General features: G+C 39.0%; 1 protein-coding gene across 10 annotated transcripts in view; it reads right to left on the bottom strand.

Annotated features, from left to right (window-relative positions):
• Positions 1–27,862, bottom strand: part of LMBR1 (limb development membrane protein 1) — a 223,140-nt gene that overhangs the window by 164,190 nt on the left and 31,088 nt on the right. For 4 of the 10 annotated variants that reach the window (XM_017957369.2, XM_021936478.2, XM_017957372.2 and 1 more), the window contains exons 2-4: positions 13,113–13,185; positions 10,076–10,115; positions 2,606–2,745 (exon numbers count right to left, since the gene is read on the bottom strand). In XM_017957369.2, coding sequence (XP_017812858.1) covers positions 2,606–2,745; positions 10,076–10,115; positions 13,113–13,185 — 253 coding nt within the window. Of the gene's footprint in view, positions 1–2,605; positions 2,778–10,075; positions 10,116–13,112; positions 13,186–27,862 lie in introns of those variants that run through there. The other 6 variants (XM_017957374.3, XM_017957375.3, XM_021936479.2 and 3 more) reach the window with 4 other exon arrangements.

Raw genomic sequence — 27,862 nt, 5'->3', positions numbered from 1 at the left:
TAGTCCCAGCTACTCAGGAGGCTGAGGCAGAAGAATGTCGTGAACCTAGGAGGCGGAGCTTGCAGTGAGCCAAGATCATGCCACTGCACTCCAGCCTGGGCGACAGAGTGAGACTCCATCTTAAAAAAAAAAAAAAAAAAAAAAAAATTTATATATATACACACACACACACACACACACACACACACACACACACGCTAAAAAAATGTGGATTTTTCCTTGTTTGTACATTTTAGTATTTTTCATATTCTGTATAGTGCACACACACTACTTTATGAACAGAAAAAAAATAACGGAGTGGTTGGTGTTGCTGTTGTTCTTAATATATAGGGCCACAGTCTCAGCAAAAGCTTAAGGGATTGCTAAGGTAGCACGACCTACAAAAACTGTCTTCTACGTTTTCTCAAACAACAGGAGACAGGAAATATACTCGTCTTACATATAAAACTGGTAATCTCTTAAATTTAAACTTGCTCTTTTCCTCCACTGGATTACAGCACCATGAACATAATAGCAATGAAAAAAGAATATACATTATTAGTCTAATGCACCACAGCCTTCTACAGCAACTCCAGTAATCACGTGTCACACATAAAAAGTGACATCTTGGCAACATCTCTAGTCCCAGCACTTTGGGAGGCCAAGGTGGGAGGATCACTTCAGTCCAAGAGTTCAAAACCAGCCTGGGCAACATGGCAAAACTCTGACTCTACAAAAAAAATACCAAAAATTGGCTTGGCGTGGTGTCATGCACCTGCAGTCCCAGCTACCTGGGAGGCTGAGGTGGAGGATCACCTGAGCCCAGGAGGTGGAGCCTGCAGAGAGCCATGATCATGTCACTGCACTCCAGGCTGGGCGACAGAGTGAGACCCTGTCTCAAAAAAAAAAAGGGATATTTTCCAAATGCAAAATGCCAACTATAAAAACTAAAGCATACTTAACTGTAACGCTACTACACAGGCAAGTTATTCCATTTTTTTCCTTGGATTTGAGATCCCAACACTTCTTTATGTTAACTCAGAAATCCCAAATTCCCTGACCTATAATACAAATGTAATGAAAACACGCTATCTCTGATACATATTTTTTTAAGTCAAATGGCAACTTAGCTTAAATATTGTCAAAGAAGGACATTTAATCATTAACTCATAAGGTTCTTACTAAGAAAAAAAATTTTCAAAAAACTTTTACCTTAAAACGAGATGAAGAAATTGAAATACAAAACAAATTAAAATAATTATTAACACTGATAACACCAACAAGTAATAACATTAACAAAATAATAACTAGCAATATAGTTACTAGTAACACAAATCAACACTAATAAAATGAGAGAGGGGTATGGGCATGATGAGCAAGAAAGATATCCAAATTCCTAAGAGCTGTAGTTCTAACACATGACGACAAAATCTTAACAAAGGATAAATGCTAGAGGTGATGGACACCCTGTTTACCCTGACGTGATTGTTTTGCATTGCATGCCTGTATCAAAATATCTCATATAGCCCATAAATATATACACCAACTATGTACTCACAAAAATTAAAATTAAAACATTAAAAAATAAAAATAAATTAGAACGCCTCAAAAAAGAATTACACCAGTACGTTCTATGAGAGACAAGAGTTCAGTTTACATACACTAAATTGACTTGTAAAAACAATGAGTCTTCAGAAAGAAGAAAGAAAACACCTCACAGTCTAAATAACTATCATAATAGCTACCACCTATTAAGTGCCTACTAAAAGACAGTTACTTTACATACATCATTCCTATTCCAAAAACAAGCCGGCAAGCTGGGTTTTATTTATCATCCCAGTTAAGACAATAGGAAACCGTGGCAAGAGGACAGCGGCTTGCCCAAAGACTACAAAGCAATACACCACGATACCTATTTGTACTTGACATAGAGTGTTTTTCCCCTTCTATATTTTGAAATGACTAAAGAAACTACTAGCAAATAAATAAAATAGAAACTATAGCTGCTGTTTTTTAGGTCTTTTGAGATGGAGTTTCACTCTTCTTGCCCAGGCTGGAGTACAATGGTGCAATCCCGGGTCACTGCAATCTCCACCTCCCAGGTTCAAGTGATTCTCCTGCCTCAGCCTCCCAAGTAGCTGGGATTACAGGCGTGCGCCACCACGCTTGGCTACTTTTTCTATTTTTAGTAGAGATGGGGGTTTCTCCATGTTGGCCAGGCTGGTCTTGAACTCCTGACCTCAGGAGATCCACCCCCTCGGTCGACCAAAGTGCTGGGATTACAGGCCTGAGCAACTATGCCCGGCCAGTTTTCTAGTTCTTAAATGGAGGCTGAGTTCTTCTGACATATGCAGATAAACCAAAATTCTCTTGCTAAATACTGAAATGAATTTATCAAAATCGTAAGTATAAAAACTGCTTCTTGACTAAGAGAAAAGACTTTCACAACTAATTAAACATAGAAATGATAAGTAAAATCTGGTTTTCTGACATTATTAAAGACCCAAATCATTCACTGGAGGAAGTCACAAATTATGAAGAAAACTAAGAAAAGAAAAATCTAAAAATATGATACAGTAAAAAAATAAAATACTGATTGTGATTATAGTAAGCAACATATACTAACCATGAATCAGGGAGCCGTTTAGCCACTGAATATAGTAGTTGTGGGGGAAAGAAAGCAGGATTTCATTGCTGATTATTGAGAAAGGCAAGAGCAAAACAGCCCCAGCTGACACTGCAAGGGTGAACGTGCTCAAAAACAGCCTGGAAGAAAGCAGAGTCATCGTCACAACGACCTGAAAAAGCATGAACATGAAAGTCATCAAAACGGATATCCAAAAAGCATTCTAGTAAGAACTCTATCAAATACATGTAGTTGGGAGATGGGCCTAGAAGTTAAACTAGATAAACTCTAAAACTCCTTACTCTATGAAAATATCAGTAAGTCTAGCAAGCAGTACCTAAAAGACAGACATACACTGAAGACACAGTACTTCACATGTTTTACAAAGAAAAAATTGTAGTTCATTCCTCTTTGAAATATAAGTATTTATTTCACAATTGCATTTAACAACTTTGACTACATATGCTAACAGCAATGCAACAACTGAGGTGAAAAAATTACTGTGAAAGCAGTATAAAAAAAATTAATTTAAAATGTTTATTTTAGAGGGGAAAAAAACTTAGAAAGCCTGATATCTCTTTAATGGGTAAAGATTAGATAAATGATAGTAATACACAACAGGAAACTATTAAACAATATTGTACTATTCATATTTAAAGCACTACTTTGTCATTTAAAAAAATAAGATAGCTTCAATAGGTACTAATATGGAACAATATCTAAAATAAGTCAACCAAAAAATGAAGAAAAGCATGAACAATAAATGTAAAACATGCTCTCCCCCCAACAAATTCATATTTATACAGAGGTACAAAAGAAATCCAGCATAATATGTAACAATCCCATAGAAAGGAGGGATTATAAGGGGCTTTCACCTTCTCAGTTATACATTTCTGAAACACTTGTTTTTTACAACAAACACCTAACTTTTTAAAAGATTTTACAAGAATAAATTGGCAAAGGAAAAAAGAACTTCACCAATATTAGAGATAGAATGGATATTAAAGTTCTATTAAAGTTAATATTGGAAGAAAGTAAAAATAAATGTAAGAAAATACTTTTAAAAAGCAGGAAAAAAAATACTAAATACCCAAAAACACATCTAACAGAGAAACTTTGAGGCCAATGCCATCTTGTGGCAACCAACAGAAGTGTATTCCTACTTAAAAGCCAAAAATAACCAGGATTCGTTGGTTCAGTAAATCAATGATAAATGTTTAAATGTAGACCCTATGATACATAACAAAAATACAACTGAAATCAGATATAGAATTTCTGTAAATTCGTTTTGCTGAATAGACACTGTGTTTCCTGGGAAAAGCCCTCAGACAAGTGCTGTCTCAGGGTCCACAGCCAACTCTGGCAGCAACCAGCCAGCAAGCGGTCTCCAGCAAGCTTCTCCAGTCACGGGAGGAAGCTATCCCGATAGCTATCATTCCTTCCCATAATAAAATTGAGATCAAATCCAAAATCTCACCATTCCATGTCCCGCACGGCTATCCCAACATAATTTTCCAGGCTCTTCTCTCACCATGTCCCATTTTGACATACACTTAGACTTACCTAACTCCTTCATAGCCCAAACAAGAAATAGATTTTCAGGACTCCTTGCCCCTCTGCACAGTCTACTCACTCCCTAGAATACCCTCTAAGTTGCATGGCAAACTCATACATGAATTTCAAGACAGATCCCAAACATCATTTGCCCTGTGAAGCATTCCTCAACTTCACCTTCTGAAATGGAGCATTATTTTTAAAAATTACATCTTCAGAGTAATGCATCTTTTCTAATTGTGGTACTAATAAGACAAGTGTTTCCCCAAATATCTGACATTTGTAACTATCTCCTTAATCCAACCGGGAAGAGAATAAAATAAACCTTTGTCTAAATAAAATAAGGTGATGAGGGCATGCACTCAGATGCTGAATATAACTAGTCACTGAATATAACTAGTGTAAAAATAAAAAAGCCCTATCTATAGATATTGTGAAGTGTCTTTGCAAGATGATGATGAATTAAAACAATAAAACCACCTTAAATCACTTTAACACTCCACAACGCTTTCATATACTTTCAGTTAGTAAACAAGGATCAGGATCCTCGGATTATGAGTCTCTCATCTCCTATTCTTAACCCCCATCATCAGGGATGTGGGATATGATGAGGTTTCTCTTCAAATAACTTGATCAATCTTTTATTCTTTAATTCATAGTACCCCCCCTTTTCCCTTTTCCACCTTTTTTTCCTTCTTGCCTTTGTTAGATGCCCAGGCATGCCACAGTACCAGGCGTTATCAGTACCAGCTGACATTCCTTTCCTTATTTGGAAAGAGGACTAACTTTCTAGCTCATTAGACACCCCTTCCCCTTTCCTCTCCACTTTCTTTTATGTGCCCACCTTATCTAAAAAAAAATCATATGTTTAGCCAACCAGGATTAGACTGTACAATCCGACCCCAGCCAATGGGGAAAGGGTACAGGGCAGGACGTGCGTCAGGAATAAAAGATCTCGTGCCCCTTTGTTCAGGTGTGCTCTCATGGCGACTGGCCAAGGAGGCACCCCTCTGCACAGAAATAAAATTGCACTGCTAAGAATCCTTTGTTTGAGTGTTCAATTTCCTTAGGATTTTGAGTGTTGCTCCTAACAGTGATATGGTTTGGATATCTGTCCCCTCTAAATCTCATGCTGAAATGTGATCCCCAGTGTTGGAGCTGGGGCCTCATGGGAGGTATTGGATCATAGGAGCAGACCCTACAGTAATGAGCGAGTTCTCATTCTGTTAGTTCACAAGAGAGTTGGTTGTTTAAAGGAACCTGGCATCTCCTCTTCAATCTTGATCTCCCTTCACCTCCCACCATGAGTAAACGCTTCCTGAGGCCTCACCAGAAGCCATGCAGATGGTACTGTCATGCTTGTACCTCCTGCAGAACTGTGAGCCAAATAAATCTTTCTTTATAAACTACCCAGTTTCAAGTGTTCCTTTATAGCAACACAAAACAGACTAACACAATCAGGCTCTTCCTAAGCTTTCTACCATGGCCCTGCTGCTCCTCATTGCCAGAAAATGACTGAATCTCCTGTTTCGGAGTGAAAAAAGGGGGTACGATCCCTTCATACTTACCACCTGATAAAGCTACCAACGGACACAATTATTCTCCTATCTGTCAATCTCCTGCTCATCTGTGCCGATCTCTACCTCTGCCGTCTCCAGGGGCCTTGCTTCACCGGTTAGTCATCCTCCCCCTACCTGCTGACCAGCCAAAAATAAATATCCTCAGGTGCTTCTGCTCTTTCAAAATGCTTCTGAAGCAGAACTCACATATCACACCTTTACTTCTTGATCCTCAACTTCTTTATTAGCCCACTGCAGCAGGACTTCTGCTCCTCACCCAGTTCTAAAAAGGCGCTCCTTATGGTCAAATCCATCAGATACTTTTTAATTGCAATCTGAATATGACCTTCTATGACATTTCAAATTGATAAGCACTACTTCCTTCTTGAAACTCTTCCCCCAACTTCTACAATATTCCCTCTTCCTCATTTTTCAATCTCAGACTCAATGTGACACTCAATTTTTTTAAACAAAAAATAAATGCTTTTTTATTTATTTGTAGTTATCAATAAAATGAAAGACCTCACATTTTTAAAACTCCACTGCAAAATACAGGTTATCATAAAAATGTATTTCATGGGTTAATATTTCAATATATATTTTTAATTAAAAAAAAACTAATCATAACCAAAACCTGCCACTTTACATCTTAAAGTTTAACAGGTTGATAATATCTAATCAGGAAGTACATGTGGAAACAAGACTTCATTATGGTTGAATTTAAATCATTCAAAATTATTCAATAAGATGTACACAGTGTTGATGACAAAGAAAGTTTCATATTTCACATTTTGCTCACACCCTCCCAAGTATCATCAAGAGGTCTGATTCTCTGGGCAACAGAAAAGTAACAAATTGAGTGACATTTTACATTCATCTGTGAAATGTTGGCATACCAGCATTCAATCTTAAGTCTTCATCTCAGCTAATCAATAAACATTTGCTGCATGAACTAGGCTTTCTAATAGTCACTCTAAACCAGTGGTTCTTAAGCAGTAGCACTATCAGGATCACCCATGGAGCTTTTGTTAAAGCCCATCTCGGAGATTCTACCTCAGGGGGTCTTTCAGGTGAGGCTCCCTCACTAGACAAGTATTTGCAGAGTGCCTGCTCCCCTGTACCAGCACTGTGCTAGGCACCTGAGAACAGTGAAGGAACACAAGCGAACATTCTTGCCCAAGGAGGGCTTATCCTGGACTGGAAAGAGTCAGGCAATAAACAATAAAACATTAAATATGTAAATGCATAATATACTAAAGGTAAGTGCTACAGGAAAACAGTAAGAAGGACTGGAAATGGGGAGGAGGACATCAATATTAAGTGTGGCACTTAGGGAAGGCCTCACTGAAAAGTTGAGACTTAGGGAAAAACATAAAGCAAAACAAAACTGAAGAAGGTGAGAGTGAATTCAGTGGGATATCTGACAAAAAAGAATTCTAAGCAGGCCGGGCGCGGTGGCTCACGCCTGTAATCCCAGCACTTTGGGAGGCTGAAGTGGGTGGATCACCTGAGGTCAGGAGTTCGAGACCAGCCTGACCAACATAATGAAACTCCATCTCTACTAAAAATACAAAAATTAGCTGGGCGTGGTGGCAGGCACCTGTAATCCCAGCTACTCGGGAGGCTGCTGAGACACAAGAATCGCTTGAATCCAGGAGACAGAGGTTGCAGTAAGCTGAGACTGTGCCACTGCACACTCCAGCCTAGGCAACAAGAGTGAAACTCCCTCAAAAAAAAAAAAAAAAAGAATTCTAAGCAGACAAAACAGGTCAAAAGCCTTTAGGTGGAGGAAACATTAATTTCACACCTATTGTGCATCAAGCACCCTACCCTAGTTAGGTTTTTTTGTTTTGTCTTGTTTTTTGGCAAATGTTATTTAATCCACACAACAGCACTCCAAAGTAGGTGGGAACTCTGTTTTACATACACAGAAAGTGAATATTTCTCAATCTCTTCTGGACTCAAGTTAATCATGGGTCCAGAATTTGAACCCACGTCACCCTAACTCATCAGTTCTCACTCATTCTACCATAGCAAAAGACAAAGAGATCAACAGGGGTAGGGAAGAAAGACAGGGGAGACTAGGTCAGACTCCTTCTCTCAGGTGACCCTCTTCCCCATGCCCCTCCCCTAACTGTATCACCACTTTATACGAACCCACTGACCTTCAGGAAGAGGATTTCTGTATGCATCCCCAAGATATGGAAACCACCTGTGACTCGGAAAACCCAAACCCCTTGCACGTGTTGTGCCAGCTGCCCCAACAGCAGATAAAGATGCTCCTGGGCATCTACCGTAAGGAAACAGCACATCACCCTATTGTCATTCAACGTACTTTTAGGGGTAAAAGACAAAGTGCTGTGTTCTTTTCCATTTATAAATTATGGATCTACAAGTACACTGAAGTGGATGTACCACCACAGGTGGCACCAGACCGAATGGAGAGGAGAAAGGTACGTATCTCACTTGCCCTTCACACCTAGAGGGTTTCACATGGAGAGAATATCTACCTTTTACTCAGTCTCTTATTCGTTGTAGCTTTTGTGAGGTGAGTGAAGTGAATTTTTAAAGGAGCACTAATTTATACAGAGGAAAAAAATGATTCACTTAATTTTCACAAATGTCACAGGGCCAGGAATAAAACTAAAACCCCTAATTCTGTAAATTTACAACATCAAGTTTTGGGCCTAGGTTTTAAAGCGACAAAGAAAGAATTTTCAGCATAAAGTTACAGCTATTTTTGTTTCTTATCTAGCTTCCCTATGTCATTTAAAATAAATTACCAAATCTAGTAAATCACAATCCATTTATATTCATTTTTCAGTTATGAAACAAATCAGGCCGGGTCAAGTCATTTACTAGCTGGGAGTTATTAATTTCTTTACTGAGGTGAAATTCACATTACAAAAACTTACCATTTTAAGGTGAACAATTCAGGTGTGTGCAGTTCATTCACAATGTTGCACGATCACCTCTTTCTTTCATGTTCATCACCCCAAAATAAAATGCCAAACCTATGAAGTAGCTGCTCCCCATTCTCCTCTCCCTCAGCCCCTTGCAATCATCAATCTGCTTTTATCTACTCTGGACATTTCTTATAGATGGAATTGTACACTATGTGGCCTTTTGTGTCTGGCTTCGTTCACTTACTATGGTCCATCCACATTGCAGCACATATCAGTACTTCATTTCTTTTATGGCTGAATACTATTCCATTGTATGTAGAAGCATTTATCTCTATGTATGTACAAGTATGTGAAAGCACATAGAATCTTTCTCTTCCTCTTCCCCTTTTCTTAATTCCTCATCCTCCTAAGCAAAGGATGCATAATCTGATACTAATTATGAAGAAAGATCAGACAAAACCAAATAACTACCTAATAATCTTCAAAAATATCAAGGTCAGGAAAGTCAAGGAAATACTGAAGAAGTGTTTCAATCTGAAGGAGACTAAAGGACACGACACCCAAATGCAGTGTGTGATTCTGAACTGGATCCTTTCACCACAGAAAGGACATTATTGGGATAACTAGTAAGTTTGAATGGAGTATGAATGGTACTGCTATCTATGCTAACTTCACCATTTTGATACCTAGGTAGAATGCACTGTTTAGAGGAATTATACATAGAAGTATCCTGAGGAAATGAAGCATCAGATGAGCAATTTCTAAACAGTTGGAGTAAAAAAACTTTTTCTTCTACTTCCACCTTTTCTATAAACTTGAAATTTCAAAAGAATGTTAATGTATCAATAAAAAAATCCTGGAATACAGAACTTTCCTACATAGGCACATCTGTGCAATTTCACACTTAAGCAAAAACTAACAGAAAGGAATTCGCTGCTTTCCATTGAGTTTGATACTTCAATAAAAGTAACAATAAAATTTATTGATACTTCAATAAAAGTACAAGGCCTCCCTATCATATCTCACTGGTGTACATAAGGAACCTACAAGACAGTCTGGGTCCACCTTCCTGCTCACGGCAGACAGGCTCAGTTAACCCGAGCCGTCTGCTGCCTGGTTCAAGAACATCACAGTCTTCTCAGCAGAATGTGCAGACAGCCAAGAGTCTTCTTTCTTATGACCAGGCAATTAAATTAAGGCCATTTCCTCATTTAATCCCCTGAAGACAAAATCTGTCAGCTCCTTAAATATGCAAATTTCAATAGGAGACAATCAGTGCTAAATTATCCACGCATATTTGCTTACGCGTGCTTTCTAAAATTTATATGATAAAGCTATTGTAATGTGCTGGGTGAATATTTTCCATACTTCTGTCCAAAAATTAGAATTGGATTTTGAGAATTGATGACTTCAGAATCAGAAACAGAACAATTCAGCTTTAAAATACATACGAAATCCTGTTGACGATGGCATCTTCATCTTCCTGTTCATCTGCAAAAACATTTAAGGTATTAATATTCCTTTATCTTCTAACAAAATGTTTCATTATTAAAACTATAAACACAATATAAACAAAAGGCAATTATTGATTCAGCATAGATCTAAATTTAAATCTTATTAAATCCAGCAGTATGGTATATAGAAAATGGGATGTTTTAACAAAATCCTGTTAATAAAACCACCATGTGTAAATTAAAATTTGCTCAAGAAAATAAAACTTAGTAGAACCTTAGGACCACTACAAAGTAAATTGTTATACAATGTTAAGTGAAACTGCTAATAAATAAAATTTTCTGGTTAACAGCCAACAAAAATTACTATAAAATTAAAATTCAGAAACATAGAACTCATCTAATTTTCCATAATTTGCATTTGTCATTAATAATAGTAACAAGGAATCTCCTGGACCATCCTAAATAACTTGGATACTACTGCCTCAGTAACTCATAATTATTGTTACAAACAGAAATTGGCTGAGCACAATGGCTCACGCCTGTAATCCCAACACTTTGGGAAGCTGAGGTGGGCAGATCTCTTGAGCCCAGGAATTCAAGACTACCTTAAGCAACATAGGGAGACTCCATCTTTACAAAAAAAATTTAAAAATTAACTAGGCATGGTGGCATATGCCTGTAGTCCAGGATACTCAGGAGGCTGAGGTTGGAGAATCACTTGAGCCCAGGAGGTCGAGGCTACAGTCAGCCATGATTGCCCCATTGCTTTCTGGCGTAGGGGACAGACGGAGATCCTATTTCAAAAAAAAAAATTGTGTGTATATGTGTATATATACATATATTTAAAAATAAAAATTATATATAATGTATAATAAAAATATATATAATTATATATAAATATATTAAATATACTGAAATACATTTGAAATTATATATATATATAAAGTTTGCTTGATCTTTTTTAAGTAGCCGATGTCCTTCACTCTGCTACTCTCCTCCTTGCTCATGCCTGTCAGCAATCTCTTTTGTCCTCCCACATAAACTTATAAGCTAAAGAGATTGCCCAATTGTAAGAATACCACAGGCTGAGCACAGTGGCTCATGCCTGTAATCCCAGCACTTTGGGAGGCAGAGGCAGGCGGATCACGAGGTAAAGAGATGGAGACCATCCTGGGCAACATGGTGAAACCCCACCTCTACGAAAAATACAAAACTTAGCCAGTGTGGTGGTGGGCACCTGTAATCCCAGCTACTCGGGAGGCTGAGGCAGGAGAATCACCTAAACCCAGGAAGCGGAGGTTGCAGTGAGCCGAGATCACGCCACTGTACTCCAGCCTGGCGACAGAGCCAGACTCCGTCTCAAAACAAACAAACAAAAAAAATACCACAAACCCTCCTGGTCTCTCCTTCTTATATGCCTAAGGTCCTCCAAGACTCTCTGCTCAGGTCTCTGGAATTCTGAGTACCCACCTGCTTCAGTATCAAGGGTATATTTGGGACATTCTGTTAGTCCACCTCCATTCTTAATTCTAAGATTCCCAAAAGAACTTTTATAACCAAAGGGACCACAAAAGAATATAGTCACAATTAATTTTTATATACTGTTGTGCTCACATCCAATTAATCATCAAATCTTGGCCAGGTGCAGTGGCTCACGCCTATAATCCCAGCACTTTGGGAGGCCAAGGCGGGCAGATCACCTGAGGTCAGAAGTTCGAGACTAGCCTGGACAACATATTGAAACCCTGTCTCTACTAAAAATACAAAAATTAGCTGGGCGTGGTAGTGCACGCCTGTAATCCCAGCTACTAGGGAGGCTGAGGCAGGAGAATCACTTGCACCTGGAAGGTGGAGGTTACAGTGAGCCAAGATCACGCCACTGCACTCCAGCCTGGGCAACAGAGTGAGACTCCATCGCAAAAAAAAAAAAAAAAAAAAAATCAGGTCTTAAAGAATGTGTTAATATCTCCACATTCATTTCACTTCTATTTCCAGCACACTACCAACTAAGTCCAGGGTCCTCATCACTCTCCCACCACTCCTGCATTACTCTAAAAATGATCTAATAAATCTCCAATTTTCCCACTCACCAACCTCTAATTTCACTTAGAAAGATGCAATTATATACAGTCATTCTTTCTCTCTCCCTCCTTCTGTGTCTACAGTCCATGAAACCATGCCAATGAATTTTTTTTACAGCTACGATACTATTTTGAATCTGTATCTTCAAAAATTTTAGAGGTTATAGAATCCATGGAGTACTTCAAGTGCAGCCACAGAGCCAAGTAACAGTACTAAAGTAATGCACTAGAGCAGGCACTAGAACCTATTTCTCTCAAAAGTCCCACAAGTTTAAACTGATAGCATAATATTAAGAAATCATTAAGTATTCATACAGCACCTACTATTAGCCCAACATCACAAGCAGATATCCTGTGATTTTCAGAAAACAGCTGAGATTTAACAAAAAATAGTAAGGTAATTGCTTAGGTACTTATAAAACCCTGACCTAAAAAGTCTCAATTAATGAGCACAAAGTTCATTAAAAAGAGTAAAGATATGGTAGTCCCTCTGGCTGGATAAGGATATATGTGAAAGAATAAAAGGATAATACAAGATGCCGGTAATTGGATACTAAATGGTATTATGGAGACTCTAAATATCTACCACATGCTCTAGTAGCCAGCAAAGGTATGGGGTGTGGATGAGTTAAACATTCAAAGTCAGAGCCGCTCACAAGGAACCAAATATCCTTATAAACTCTGGAATTTCCCAGAACTAAATAGCCTAGCACTATTCTTAGTTGGACGTAAGAATTGTGATAAACAAGGACTCTGGTCTAAGAGGATGACTCTAAGAGTAGTCAAATTCCCTGGAGGTTATTTTTAGGTCTCTTAGTACCAGACAACTGCTTACTTCAATCACCGGCATATTCAATGCACTATGACACTGAAGTGTACTAATATATCCCATATACCATGCCTAGACCATTTGGCATTCTAACAAAGGTTTTAATTGAAATGTTTCCACTTGCCTGATTTTCTCTTGTATCTTGTGATGATGAAGTAGGAAACGACGTAGAGAATGGCAAAAAGAAGGAAACATATCTGAAACAAAACAAAGTTAACGGATCATTTACTTTTTCGCATATCTTTTTTAAATACTAGAAGATATATCTGTGATATTTACAGGAAAAAAGGATTTAAACTACTAAAAAGTTAAAACGTTGGACATTTTACTCATTAAAGTTTTAATAAAACATAGGCTGGGCGTGGTGGCTCACACCTGTAACCCCAGCACTTTGGGAGGCCAAGGCAGGTAGATCATCTGAGGTCAGGAGTTTCAGACCAGCCTGGCCAACATGGTGAAACCCTGTCTCTACTGAAAAATACAAAAAAAAAAAAAAATTAGCAGGGCATGGTGGTGGGCACCTGCAATCCCAGCTACTTGAGATGCTGAGGCAGGAGAATCGCTTAAACCCGGGAGGCGAAGGTTGCAATGAACCCAGATCACGCCATTGCACTCCAGCCTGGACAACAAGAGTGAGACTCCATCTCCAAAAAAAAAAAAAAAAAAGTTTTAATAAAATATTAATTTATATGAACTAGTCAATTAGTCCTGTTTAATACCATTAAAAACAAACAAACAAAAAAAGCCCAATGGAGACTTTTCTTTCCGTAACTCGATCTTGATCAAATATTTTTCAAAATCATGTGGAAGTGTGAAGAACCAGACCATCACCACTGACAATTCTGAAAAATAAAGTCAATTAGAAACTACTAACACTACCAAATATTAAAACATTATCAAAAGCTTCAATTCATTTAAAGAAGATGCTGGCACCAAACACTGACAGATACATTAAACAAATTCCACTATATAAAAGTTTAACATACAAATGGGGGTGGGAAATAATTATTCAATAAGATACCCCATATCAAAACAAAAGGCAGTTGAAGAAGAGATTTCTTTAAGATAGTATTAAATTCTGTATTTTTAATTTTGCTTTTTTTTTTTTTTCCTCTGAGACAGGGTCTCACTCTGCTCAGGCAGGAGTACAGTGGCACAATATTGGCTCACTGCAACCTCCCCCTCCCAGATTCAAGCAATTCTCCCATCTCAGCCTGCCAAGTAGCTGGGAATACAGGTGTGTGACACCATGCCTGGCTAATTTTTGTATTTGTTGGCAAAGACGGGGTTTTGCCATGTTGGCCAGGCTGGTCTCGAACTCCTGACCTCAAGTGATCTGCCCGCCTCAGCCTCCCAAAGTGCTGGGACTACAGGCGTGGGCCACTGCAACCAGCCTAATTTTGCTTTTTTAATTGACAAATAAAAGTTATACATATTTACTGTGTACAAAATGTTTTAAAATAAGATACATTGTGGAATAGCTCAATCAAGCTAATCAGCATACTCATTACCTCAAATATTTATAATTTTTTGTGATGAGAACACTTAAAATCTACTTAGTGATTTTCAAAATACAATACATTGTTATTTATTATAGTCTTCATGTTATACAATAGATTTAAACTTATTCCTCCCACCTAACTGAAATTTTGTACCCTTTGACCAAATCTCCCCAAGCCCCCAAGCCCTAGTCCCTGACAACCATCATTCTACTCACTGTTTCCAAAAGTTCAACATTTTTAAGTTTTACATATAAGTGAGATCATGCAGTATTTGTCTTTCTGTGTCTGCCTTATTTTACTTAACATAATGTCTTCCAGGTCCATCCACGTTGCTGCAAATGACAAGATTCTTTCTTTTTTACAGCTGAATAGTATTCCCTTGAATACACTACATTTTCTTGATCCACTCATCTGTTGGCAGACACTTAAATTGATTCAACAACTTCACTATTGTATAGTGCTGTCATGAACATGAGAGGGCAAGTATCTCTTCAACACATTGATTTCATTTCTTTTGGAAATATACCCAGGAGAAGTACTGCTGGGTCATACGGCAGCTCTATTTTTTATTTTTTGAGGAACCTCCACACTGTTTTTTATAATGGCCATACTAATTTACATTCCCACCAACAATGTACAAGGGTTCCCTTCTCGCCACATCTTCATCAACCCTTGTTATCTTTTGGGATTTTGGTTACAGCCACTCTAACAGATATGAGGCGATTAGCTCATGGTGGTTTTGATTTGTAAGTCTCTGATGATTAGTGACGTTGAACACATTTTCATATACCTGTTGGCCATCTGTATGTCTTCTTTTGGGAAATATCTATTCCAGTCCTCTGCCCTTTTTTTTTTTTTTTTTGATGGAGTTTCACTCTTGTTGTTCAGGCTGGAGTGCAATGGTGCGATCTTGGCTCACTGCAACCTCCACCTCTAGGTTGAAGTGATTCTTCTGCCTCAGCCTCCCAAGTAGCTGGGATTACGGGCTCACACCACCACGCCTGGCTAATTTTGTATTTTTAGTAGAGACAGGGTTTCACCAGGCTGGTCTCGAACTCCTGACCACAGGTGATCTGCCTGCAGCAGCCTCCTAAAGTGCTGGGATTACAGGCATGAGCCACGGTGTCCGGCCGCCCATTTTTTAATCAGGTTAATTGTTTAATTTCAATTGAATTTCTATCAGATCTGGGGAATGACAGACTGAAAAAAAGGATGGGTCAAGGAACAGGAGATCTCGTTACAGTCAAAGACCAAGTGTGCTAGAAATAAAGGTCTGCCACAGCTTGATGTGGAACATGGAAAAAAAACTGAAGACTCTCAAATGAAACCACTCTGAGTGATGATAAAGTCTACAGAATATCCATGCATGGATTTCTGAAGTAGTACTGGTGGCCATACGACTGAGAACAACTTTGGACCAGGACAGTAGACATTCCCTGCACATCATCATGCAGGAATGACAAACTGAGAATGAAGAAGACTACTAGCTGTGTGCCAAAGCTCTCTCAACACACAAGGGAGAGGAACAGAAGACAATACTGACAGCAACCAAAAGCACCAACGGGCATCAAAATCCCCTGCCGCTGGAAGCCAATGACCTGTTGGGAAAACTGGCTAGACAAGAAAATGTTAACAGCATCACTATCTTCTCCCAAAATTATTTGGAGTGTAGAAGATGGGCCAAGAGGAAAACCAGTTCTTGGTGAAGAAATGTAAATGGAGGGGGTCTTCTAAGAAGTTGAAAATAAGGAGGAAATTTTTATAATGGAATGGAAGTCTGAGTAAGGCTAAAAGAGCAATGGAAAGAAGACAGAAACACAGTGAATTATGAGATTAAAGTCAGAGAGATTAGATGACTAAGGGAATTAAAATGTAGGACAGAGGCTGATTTAAATTCATTCACTCAACAGTTATTTACTGTGGGCTTGCTGTATACCAGGGATTCTTCTAGGAACTGGGACATAGCAGTGAGCAAAATTGTAGCCCTCATGGAGTTTACAGTACACTGCTAGAAAAAGACAATAAATACATATAAAGTGTGTCAGATGACAATTATGCAACTTTAGAGGAACAGGAAGTGCCAGCAGGGGTGGGGACATGTCTCACTAATAAGGTGACATCTGAGGAAAGAGTTGTGGGACAAGAGGGGCCAAGACATGCAGAAATCTAGAGAAGGGGGGAGGATTTGAGGCAGAGAGAACAGTAGTGCCAAGGATCAGAGGCAATAATGGCTCCGGTGTGCTCAAACAATGAGGGGGCAGAAGTAAGAGACAAGGTCAGAGAATAATGGGAGCCCACTATTCGGGTCATGCAAGACTCAGGTACTGTGTCGGTTTTTACCCTGAGCGAGATAGAATTCCATTGTAGGATTCTGAGTAGAGGGTGACAGGATCTGACACAGTGCAAAAGGCTCCCTATAAGTGCTACACAGAAAATAAACTGGAAAGGGGGCAGGACAGAGGCAATGAGAGCAGACAACAGAGAACTGCAGGAAGCCGAGAGCAGCCACTCGGACCTGCGCAAGGAGGTGCTCAGAAGAGATGGAGTTCTGGGTATGTTTTGAAAGCAGATATGATAAGATTTGCTAGAATAAATATAAGATTCTTTGCCTGAGAAACTGGAGAGACAGAGTTGTCATTTCAGCACTCGGGAAAGATTACAAGAGGAGTAGTTTTGAGGGAAATTTATGTATAGCTTACACTGTTGAATCTGACATACATATAATTCACTCAGGTCAAGAGGTTAGATGGGCAGTTGGATAAAAATCTGTACATTCAGAAGAAAGGGCCAGGCCATAAATTTTTTAAAACCTTAGAATCATCAGCAGATGATATTTGAAGTCCTGAGACTAGATGAGATTTCCATCCCAGGGAGTAAGGATAGCCAGAGAAGAGAAGTCTGAGAATAGAGACCTAGAGCTCTCAAATCTTTAGAATCAGCTCGACAGAAGGATTCACAAACGCTGACTGAGAAGCAGCAGTCGGCGAGGGAGGAGGCAAACCAAGAGACTAGATGGCTTGAAAGCCACATGAAGCAAGTTTATTTAGGAAAATGGAATTATCAACAGTGTCAAATGCTGCTGACAGGCCAAGACAGATGAGGACTGAGAATTGACAGCTGGATTTAGCACCATGGAGGTCACTGGCGACCTTGACAAGAGTTGATATTTGATAGAGTAGTGGAGGTAAAACCCTGAAGTAGATTAAGAAAGAAGAATAATTGGAAACAGAAATGCAAGTACACAGAACTTTCCAGGAGTTTGATTATAAAGAGGAGCAAAGAAAATGTGAAGGGAATGTGAAGTCAAGGGTTTTTTTAAAAAAAGAAAAAGCATTACAAACGATTATATGAATAATCCAGTAGAGAGAAAAATTATTGATGCAAGAGAAAAAAGAAATAATTGCTGAAGTTACGTGCTCAAGTTGTAGGAGTGATATAAAATTTATCCATAATAAAAAGGAGGAGAACAAGGAGGAGACAGAATACTTGAGTTCAGTTGCAGGTAGTTACTTGTGGTGAAGGCAGAAAGACATTGACTACTTTTTTGATAGCTTCTATTTCCTCAGTGCAACAGAAACAAGTTCATCAAATCAGATACATACGGAGAGTGAGGAGAGAAGGAGTATGTAAATCACATGGGAGAAAAAATGGAGCAAATATAACAGAAATGAGAGGCAAGGTAAGATTAAATGGCCTTTAAAGTTCCAGGCAAGTCCAAGCTAAAACCCGCAGCAGTGCTGGCAGTCTGGTGATGCCGTAAAACATGAGAGCCAGATTCCTAGATGCTGAGGCAGATGCAGGTAGAGTCCCCAAGAAATATTAGAAGCTTGATGATTCTAACAGATATCCTAGCCTCTCTCCTCCCCTTTCCAGCCAAGCGCTTCAAAATAATAGCCTGTACTTGCAGACTTCTACCTTTAAACCACTCACTTCCTCTTCCAGTCACTCATCAAACTTCACACTCATCGACCAACTCAAAGTGGTCAGCAAACCTAACAGGAAAATTACACTTCATGATTTTTGCTGAGCTCTATGCAGCAACTTCTGTCAGCAGTCTTCCTCCCTCTCTGTTGTTCTCCCAAGCTCCCTCACAAGCTTCCCTTTTCCTGCCAGCCTTTAAACAATCTTCTCTATAATTTCTGGGCTGAGCACCCGTCTATTCTTATTCCACAAGCTCTTCACAGGTAACATCAACTACTCCCACGGTTTCAACATCAATCCCAAGGAAGCCCCTGACCACAGTGTGAGAAGCACTGGTTTACAGTATTAGCAAGAGTGAGTGAAATGACTGGCCATGATACCAAAGTAGATTAGGAGAAAAATGAAACTAAGGGTAGGCTGACGGACAGGAGAAGCAAAGACCTCAATAAGCTAATGTTCATGGCAGAGAAGTAGCTGCAACAAAAGTACTTGACCAAGGAAGCTGGAAGAATAGAAGGTTTTGATCAAAGGATGTTTCTGAATTTTTAAAAAATTATGTTTAAAGGTGAAACACAATCGTTTCATAAAATCCAGGGAAGGACGGGTGCAGTGGCTCAGGTCTGTAATCCCAGCACTTTGGGAGGCCAAGGTAGTTGGATTACTTGAGGTCAGGAGTTCAACACCAGCCTGGCCAACATGGCAAAACCTGGAAACACAAAAATTAGTCAGGTGTAGTGGTGGACGCCTGTAATCCCAGCTACTCAGGAGGCTGAGGCACGAGAACAGCTTGAACCTGGGAGGTGGAGGTTGCCGTGAGCCAAGATGGGGCCACTGCACTCCAGCCTGGGCGACAGAGCAAGACGCTGTCTCAAAAAGAAAAAAAAAAAAAAGAAGAAAGAAAAGATCCAGGGTGTTAGTGCAGAAGCAGAAGATAAGAAAGCATGAAAATGGAGAAAAGGAAATCAAGTAACCAAAATGCATAGGATAAGACTAATGGAAAATAATTCATTTAAGAGTAGAAGTAAGGCTAATAATTTAAAAACAGATGTAAGTATTATTATTGAAATAAAAGTTACACACTGGGGCCAGGCACGGTGGCTCACACCAGTAATCCCAGTACTTTGGAAGGCCAAGGTGGGCGGATCACCTGAGGTCAAAAGTTCAAGACCAGCCTGGCCAACATGGAGAAACCCCAGCTCTACAAAAAATACAAAACTTAGCCAGGATGGTGGTACACACCTGTAATCTCAGCTACTCAGGAGGCTGAGGCAGGAGAATCGCTTGAACCCGGGAGATGCAGGTTGCAGCGAGTCAAGAGCGCGCCACTGCACTCCAGCCTGGGTGACAGAGTAAGACTCCGCCTCACAAAAAAAAAAAAAAGAAAGAAAAAAAAAAGCTACACACTATGAAAATACGAATACAACTACAACAGACCAAAGCAAACATCACAGAACTGATTAGACTGTGTTTCTAGTTTCAAAAGTAGGACGAGGAGTAGGTTCTCCTCTAAAGTTGTCTCTTCCAGACACAGAGTCAGAGGGATGAGTGAAATAAAAGAAAGCTGTAATGATGCCTATTCTCCCTACGCCCAGGACGAAAGGAAATTCCTAACCAAAAAAAAAGGAGAAAAACACTCCAGCTTCTCACCACTAAAAGTGAAGCACACCTGATTGGAAAAAAAAAAAAAAAAAAAAAAAAAAGGATGGGCTCTGTGCTGGCATCCTGTGGTACTATGAAACTGTGAACGAAATGAGCTTTGCTCCTGGTCAGGGAAGGAACAGCCATGCCCTGTTTCAGAGCTCACAGCAAAATACCCACTGGGGTGCATGTCCTACTGCCCTAGCTAGCCCAGAAAGAAGGCAATTCAGCCCTGGAAGCGGGAGGCGGCATGGCTTTAGTCCTGATGCTGATCAAGAATGGCTACGCACTTGAGAGTTGACCCAGTCATAAGTAACTGAATAGTTCCTTTAATATACATTGTTAAAAACTAATATACTTAAATTTGTGTGAAGTAAGACAAAGTAGGGCACTTAAGGAAGACTGGTGTTAACCACAATGGGAAAAGAACTGTCATGAATCTTCACGTACCAAAAAGCACAGCACCAAAATATCTTCAGGAAAAAAAAAAACAGGAACAGTGGCTCACGCGTATAATCCCAGCTACTCAAGAGGCTGAAGCAGGAAGATCACTTGAGACCAAAAGTGATCACTTAATGACACCCGGGGCAACCCAAAGAGACCCCGTCTCTGCAAAAATAATTTACAATTTTTGAAAAATGAGCCGGCATGAACCTGTAGTTCCAGCTACTCAGGAGGCTTAGGCAGGAGGATATCCCTCAAGCTCAGGAGTTCAAGGCTGCAGTGCACAGCTATTGCTCATGCCATTGCACTCTAGCCTGGATGACAGAGAGAGACCCCGTCTTTAAAAAAAAAAAAAAAAAAAAAAAACCAAAGATGCCAAATATGCAAAGATTTAAAAACCTTTATTTTAGTTAGGAGACTTAAATTTACCATGAAAGAAAAAGTAAACTAAAACCAAATAAATGACGAAAAATGTCAATTTTTTTCAGTAACAAGATGTTAGAAGGGAACTTCTTCAACTTAATAAATATCTACAAAAAAGCCTACAGCTAACATACTTATTGGTAAGACACTTGAAGCTTTCCCACTAAGATCAGGAACAAAGCAAGGATTTTCCTTCTCACCACTTTTTTTCAACACTGTACTGGGAGTCCTAGATAATGAAAAAATACAAGAAAAAGAAAAAAAGTATACAGATTTTGAAGGAAGGACAGGATCGTCTGTGTAGAAAATCTGAATGAATTAACAAAAAAACTCCTAGAATTAATAAGCAACTATAGCAAAGTTGCGGGACACAAGGTTAATATACTAAAGTCAAACTAAAGTCAATCACTTTCCTATACACTAGCAATGAACAAGTGGAATTTGAAATTAAAAATACAACAGCAGGCCAGGGTAGTGGTTCACACCTATAATCCTAGCACTTTGCGAGGTCAAGGCAGGAGGACTGCTTGAGGCCAGGAATTTGAGACTAGCCTGGGCAACATAGTGAGACGCCATCTCTACAAAAAATAAATTTTTTAACAAATTAGGCAGGCTGGACATGTGCCTGTAATCCCAGCACTTTGGGAGGCCGAGGCAGGTGGATCGCAAGGTCAGGAGATTGAGACCATCCTGGCCAACATGGTGAAACCCTGTCTCTACTAAAAATACAAAAATTAGCTGGGCCTGGTGGCACATGCCTGTAATCCCAGCTACTACAGAGGCTGAGGCAGGAGAATCACTTAAAGGAGGGAGTCGGAGGTTGCAGTGAGCCGAGATCACATCACTGCACTCCCACCTGGTGACAGAGCGAGACTCCGTCTCAAACAACAGCAAAAAAAGTAGTCAGGCATGGTGGCATACACCTGTGGTCCCAGCTTCTCAGGATCACTTGAGCCCAGGTCAAAGCTGCAGTGAGCCATAATCATGCCACTACACTCCAGCCTGGGCAACACAGTGAGACCCTGTCTCATTAATTAAATAAATTAATGTAAATAAATACATAAATGTAAAACACCATTTACATTAGCATTCCACCAAAGCAAAATACTTAACTATAGATCTATCAAAATATGTACAGAATCTGTATGAGAAACCTACAAAACTCTGAAAGAAATCAAATAACTTAATTAGTGGAGAGATATTGCACATTTATGGACAGAAAGACTCAATATTGTCAAGATGTCAGTTCTTCCCAACTTGATCTATACATTCAGTGTGATTACAATTACAATCCCAGCAAGTTATTTTGTAGATATCAACAAACTGATTCTAAATTTTACACGGAGAAGCAAAAGACCCAGAACAGTCAACACGATATTGAAGGAAAAAAACAAAGTCATCTATTACATAGTAGGGTGGCTATAGCTAATAACAATGTATTGTATATTTCAAGACAGCTAGAAAAGAATGTCTTAAAAGTTATCACCACAAAGAAATAATAAAAGTTTGAGGTAACAGACATGCTAACTACCCCCTTTTGATCATTATACAATGTACACATACATGCACTGAAACATCACACTATACCCCATAAACATACAATTATACATATAAACAAAATCAATTTTAAAAAGAAGAAAGAGGACTGATATTACCCAGTTTCAAAACATTATAAGGCTATAATAATCGAGACAGCATGATATTGATGGAAAAACATAGACAAATATAGATCAACAGAACAGACAGCCCAGAAATAGACCCACATAAATACGGTCAACTGATCTTTGACAAAAGGAGCAAAGGCTATATAATGAAGAAAGGACCATCTTTTCAACAAATGGTGCTGAAACAACTGGACATCCACATGCATGAAAATGAATCTAGATATAGACCTTATACACTCCACAACAATTAACTCAAAATGGATGATGATTACAAACCTAAATGCAAAACACAAAACTGTAAGACTCCTAGAAGATAACAAAGGAGAAAATCTAGATGGCCTTGGGTTTGGGGATTGCTTTTTAGATACAGCACCAAAGGCATGATCCATGAAAGAAAGAATTGATAAGCTGGACTTTATTAAAACTTAAAACTTGTGCTCTGCAACAAATACTGTCAAGGGAATGAAAAGAGAATCACAGGCTGGGAGAAAATATTTGCAAAAGACTCCTCTGATAAAGGACTACTATGCAAAATATATAAAGAACTCTGAAAGTTCAACCACAAGAAAACAGTCCTGTTGAAAAATGGCCAAAGACCTTATGAATGAAGATACGCAGATGGCAAATCAGTATACAAAAAGATACTCTACATCAACACAAAGTAAAACAACGAGACACCTGTGATGACACACCTATTAGAATGACTAAAATCCAGAATGCTAACACCACCAAATGCTGGTGAGGATGTGGAGCAACAAGAACTCTCATTAATTGCTGGTGGGAATGCAAAATGGCACAGCCACTTTGGAAGATAACTTGGCAGTTTCTTACAAAACTAAAAATACCGTATGATTCAGCAATCCCATTAGATTTGGTATTTACCCAAAAAAGTTGAAAACTATCCACACAAGAACTTGCACAGGAATGTTTATAGCAGCTCTTTTCACAACTGCCAAAACTTGGAAGGAATCAAGATATCCTTCAATAGGTGAATAACTAAAATGTAGATCATTCAACACTTTAAAAAAACGCAGAAGAGTGAAACGAGACCCCTTCCTTACACTATCTACAAAATCAATTCAAGATGGAGTAAAGACTTAAATGTAAAACCTAAAACTATAGAAATCTGGAAGAAAACCTAGGAAATACCATTCTGGACACAGGCCCTGACAAAGACTTCATGACAAATACACTAAAAGCAACTGCAACAAAAACAAAAATTGACAAATGGGAACCTAATTAAACTAAACAGCTTCTGTACAACTAAAGAAACTATCAACAGTAAATGACAACCTACAGAATAAGAGAAAATATTTGCAAACTATGCATCTGACAAAGGTCTAACAAAAGCAATCCCACTAAAAAGTGGGCACAGGACAGGAACAGACTTTTCAAAAGAAGACATACATGCAGCCAACAAGCATATGAAAAAATGCTCAGCATTATTAATCATTAGAGAAATGCAAATCAAAATCACAATGAGATATCATCTCACACCAGTCAGAGTGGCTATTATAAGAAAGTCAAAAAATAACAGATGCTAGTGAGGCTGCAGAGAAAAGGGAATGCTTATAAACTGGCTAGTGGAAATGTCAATTAGTTCAGTCACTGTGGAAAGCAGTGTGGCAATTTCTCAAACCATTTAAAAGAGAAATACTGGCTGGGCATGGTGACTCATGCCTGTAATCCCAGCATTTTGGGAAGCCAAGGTGGGTGGATCACTTGAGGTAACGAGTTCTAGAACAACCTGGGATCATGGTGAAACCCCATCTCTACTAAAAATACAAAAATTAGCTGGCCGTGGTGGCAGGAGCCTGTGGTCCCAGCTACTAGGGAAGCTGAAGTACAAGAATCACTTGAACCTGGGAGGCGGAGGTTGCAGTGAGCCAAGATCATACCATGGGACTGCAGCTGGGTCACAAAGCAAGACTCTATCTCAAAAAAAAAAAAAAGAAAAGGAAAAGCAAAGCAAAGCAAACAAAACAAAAACAGAACTACCATTTGACTCAGCAATCCAATTACTGGCTACAGACCCAAAGGAATACACACCATTCTACCATAAAAGACACATACACGCATTATACTCTTCAGAGCACTATTCACAATAGCAAAGACATGGAATCAACCTAAATGACCATCAACAGTAGAATGGATAAAGAAAATGTGGTACGTATATATCATGGAATACTATGCAGCCATAAAAAAGAATGCGAGCATGTCCTTTGCAGCGACATGGATGGCGTTGGAGCTGGAGACCATTATCCTAAGTGAACTAACGCAGGAACAGGAAACCAAATAACACATGTTCTCATTTATAAGAGGGGGCTAAATACTGAGAACACATGGACATAGGGAACAAGAAACACCAGGGTCTACTTGAGGATGGGAGGGAGAGGATGGAAAAACTACCAATCGGGTACTATGCTTACTATCTGGGTGACAAATTAATCTGTACACCAAACCCCTGTGAAACATAATAACAAACCTGTACATGTGCCCCCCAACCTAAATAAAAGTTAAAAATTAAAAGAGCTGTCAAAGCAATGAAAAGTCGTGGAGGAAACTTAAATGCATGCTGCTAAGTGAAAGAAGTCAATTTGAAATGGCAACATTTGTATGATTCCAACTATATTCTAGAAAAGGCAAAACAAAACTGTGGAGACACTGAAAGGATCAGTTGTTGCCAAGGGTTGAGGGGAGGAAGGAATGAACCAGCGGAGCTTACAGGACTTTTAAAAATAGTGAAACTATTCTGTATGATACTGTAAGGTTAGATATATGTCCTCATAAAATTCTCCAAACCCATGGAACATACAACACCAAGAGTGAACACGAATGTAAACTATGGAATCTAAGTCATAATGATGTTCAAGACAGGGTCGTCAACTATAGCAAATTTTCCACTCTGGTGGGGGATGCTGATAATGGCCAAGGCTATGCATGTGTGGAGCCAGCGGATATATGGAAAAATCTCACTACCTTTCACCCAATTTTGCTGTGAACCTAAAATCGCTCTAAAAAATAAAGCCTACTTTTAAAAAGTAATAAGATTGCATTAGTGCTATGGTTTGTGTGTTTCCCAAAGTTCATGTATTTGAAACTTAATTCCCAATGCAACAGTGTTGAGGTGGGGCCTCAAGAAGTGATTAGGTCATGAGGATTCTATCCTCATAAACTGACTGTTATCACAGGAGTGGGTTAGTTATGGTGAGAGCAGGTTTGTTACAAAAGCAAGTCTGGCCCCCTCTTGCTCTCTCACTCTCACCGTCTCTTGCCCTTCTGCCTTCCACCATCGGATGATATAACACAAAGGCCCTTGCCAGATGCCAGCCCCTTGATCTTGGGCTTCCCAGCCTCCAGAATCATACACCAAATAAATTTCTGTTCATTATATATTATCCAGCCTGTGGTATTCTGTTATAGTAGCATAAAACAGACTAAGACAGCTAGTAACAAGTGTGTTTATTAAATTCAATGTCCTATACTCCTCCCACCCTGCTTAGATTCTCATAACCACCAATCTACTTTCTGTTTCTATGGATTTGCCTATTCTGGGTATGTCATATAAATAAAATCATACAGTATGTGCCTTATTGTGTCTGACTTATTTCACTTAGCATCATGTTTTCAAGGTTCATCCATGTTGTAGCATGTAACAATACTTCATTCCTCCAGACGTTTTATGAGAAAAACCTCTACTTGATTAAAAACACATTGGGTATGTTTTTGCTTGCAGCTGAAAGCATTCCTTTCAAATACATTTGTATACCCACACAAGGATGTATACATAAAGATGTTCATTTTTCCATAGTTTGTAACTGCAACAAATCACCCCTTGAAATGGTTTGGATGTGTGTCCCCTCAAAATGTCATGTTGAAACGTGATGCCCACTGTTGGAGGTGAGTCCTGGTGGAAGTGTTTGGGTCACGGGGGCAGATCTCTCATGAATGGCTTGGTGCCCTCCCGTTGGTGATGAGTAAGTTCTCTATTAGTTCACACAGGATCTGGTTAAGGACTTTGGCACCTCATTTCTCTCTCTTGCTCCCTCTCGCCATGACACCCCCCTTTCACCTTCTGTCATGATTGGAAGCTTTCTGAGGTCCTCGCCAGAAGCAGATGCTGACAATACGCTTCTCAAAGAGCCTGCAGAACTGTGTGCCAAAATAACTATCTTTTCCTTATAAATTACTCAGTCTCAGGCATTCCTTTACAGCAACGCAAAATGGACTAACACACCCTTCAAAAGAGAGAAGTAAACAAAATTACCAATGCCCTATCTTCAGAACAATTAATTTGAATACAATACACATGCTGATACTACTCTTCTCATAGTTGCTAAAGTGTCATAATAAATTGCCCTGTGTCTTTCAACTTGTGCTTCAATAAAGGCAAAGCAACTTCCTCACAGAAAACACTAAGACCCTTAGCAAAAGGTAAATATTCAATTTTTCAAGATTATCACAGCAAATTTCAAGTTCATTAATGTCATCAATAATATTACACTTTAATACAACATGCTGTGAAATATTTTAGACCCAGAAACAAGAATGGACAACTATACACCAGATTATTCTTCCTACTGGTTTCCTAAGGAAATGGTAAAGCTGGGGGCCTGGGGAGTGAGGAGAGAGAGGGTAGAAAGAAGTCATGATTGTAAGCCAAAAACAGAGAGAAAAAACTAAAGATACTTGCATATAAAAACAGCAAACATATAATGCGACTAATGGAAAATTATTTAAGTCGTATAGCTATAAACAGAGGTCTGAAACAATGCGCTTATCTCAGAATGGTGGAATTTCAGATTATTTTTACCTTTTTACCTTCCTTCCTTATACGCATGAATAAATTAAAGTTTTAACAATAAGGACTTTTATTTACACAGGAAAAAAGCACTACTTTCAAAACGAATACAATAAAATTTATTCTAATAACCTTTCAGGAAAGCAATATGACAGCACATTTATGCACTGTGATTCAATACTGTTACTCCTGGGAATTTATATTACAATAAAGAACCATCCCTCTCCACTTTTAGATAATGAGGTTACCATTACTACTACTCACAACAAGAATAACAATAATAGCTGCCACCTGAGAATTTAAGCACACACCTCTAGGAACAAAGTAATATAACAAATAATAAAGATTGCGGTCCATGTCTCAAAAGGGTAACCAAGAGAATAACAAATAATAATAATATAACAATAAACACCAGAGGAGAATGGGAGAAACGAAGTAGTGTGAATACTCACTACCATAGTGTAAAGCCTATCAGAAAGCT

The sequence above is a fragment of the Papio anubis genome, chromosome 4 (assembly GCF_008728515.1).
Source record: "Papio anubis isolate 15944 chromosome 4, Panubis1.0, whole genome shotgun sequence".
Lineage (NCBI taxonomy): Eukaryota > Metazoa > Chordata > Mammalia > Primates > Cercopithecidae > Papio > Papio anubis.
This window is presented reverse-complemented; position numbering and strand designations above follow the sequence as displayed.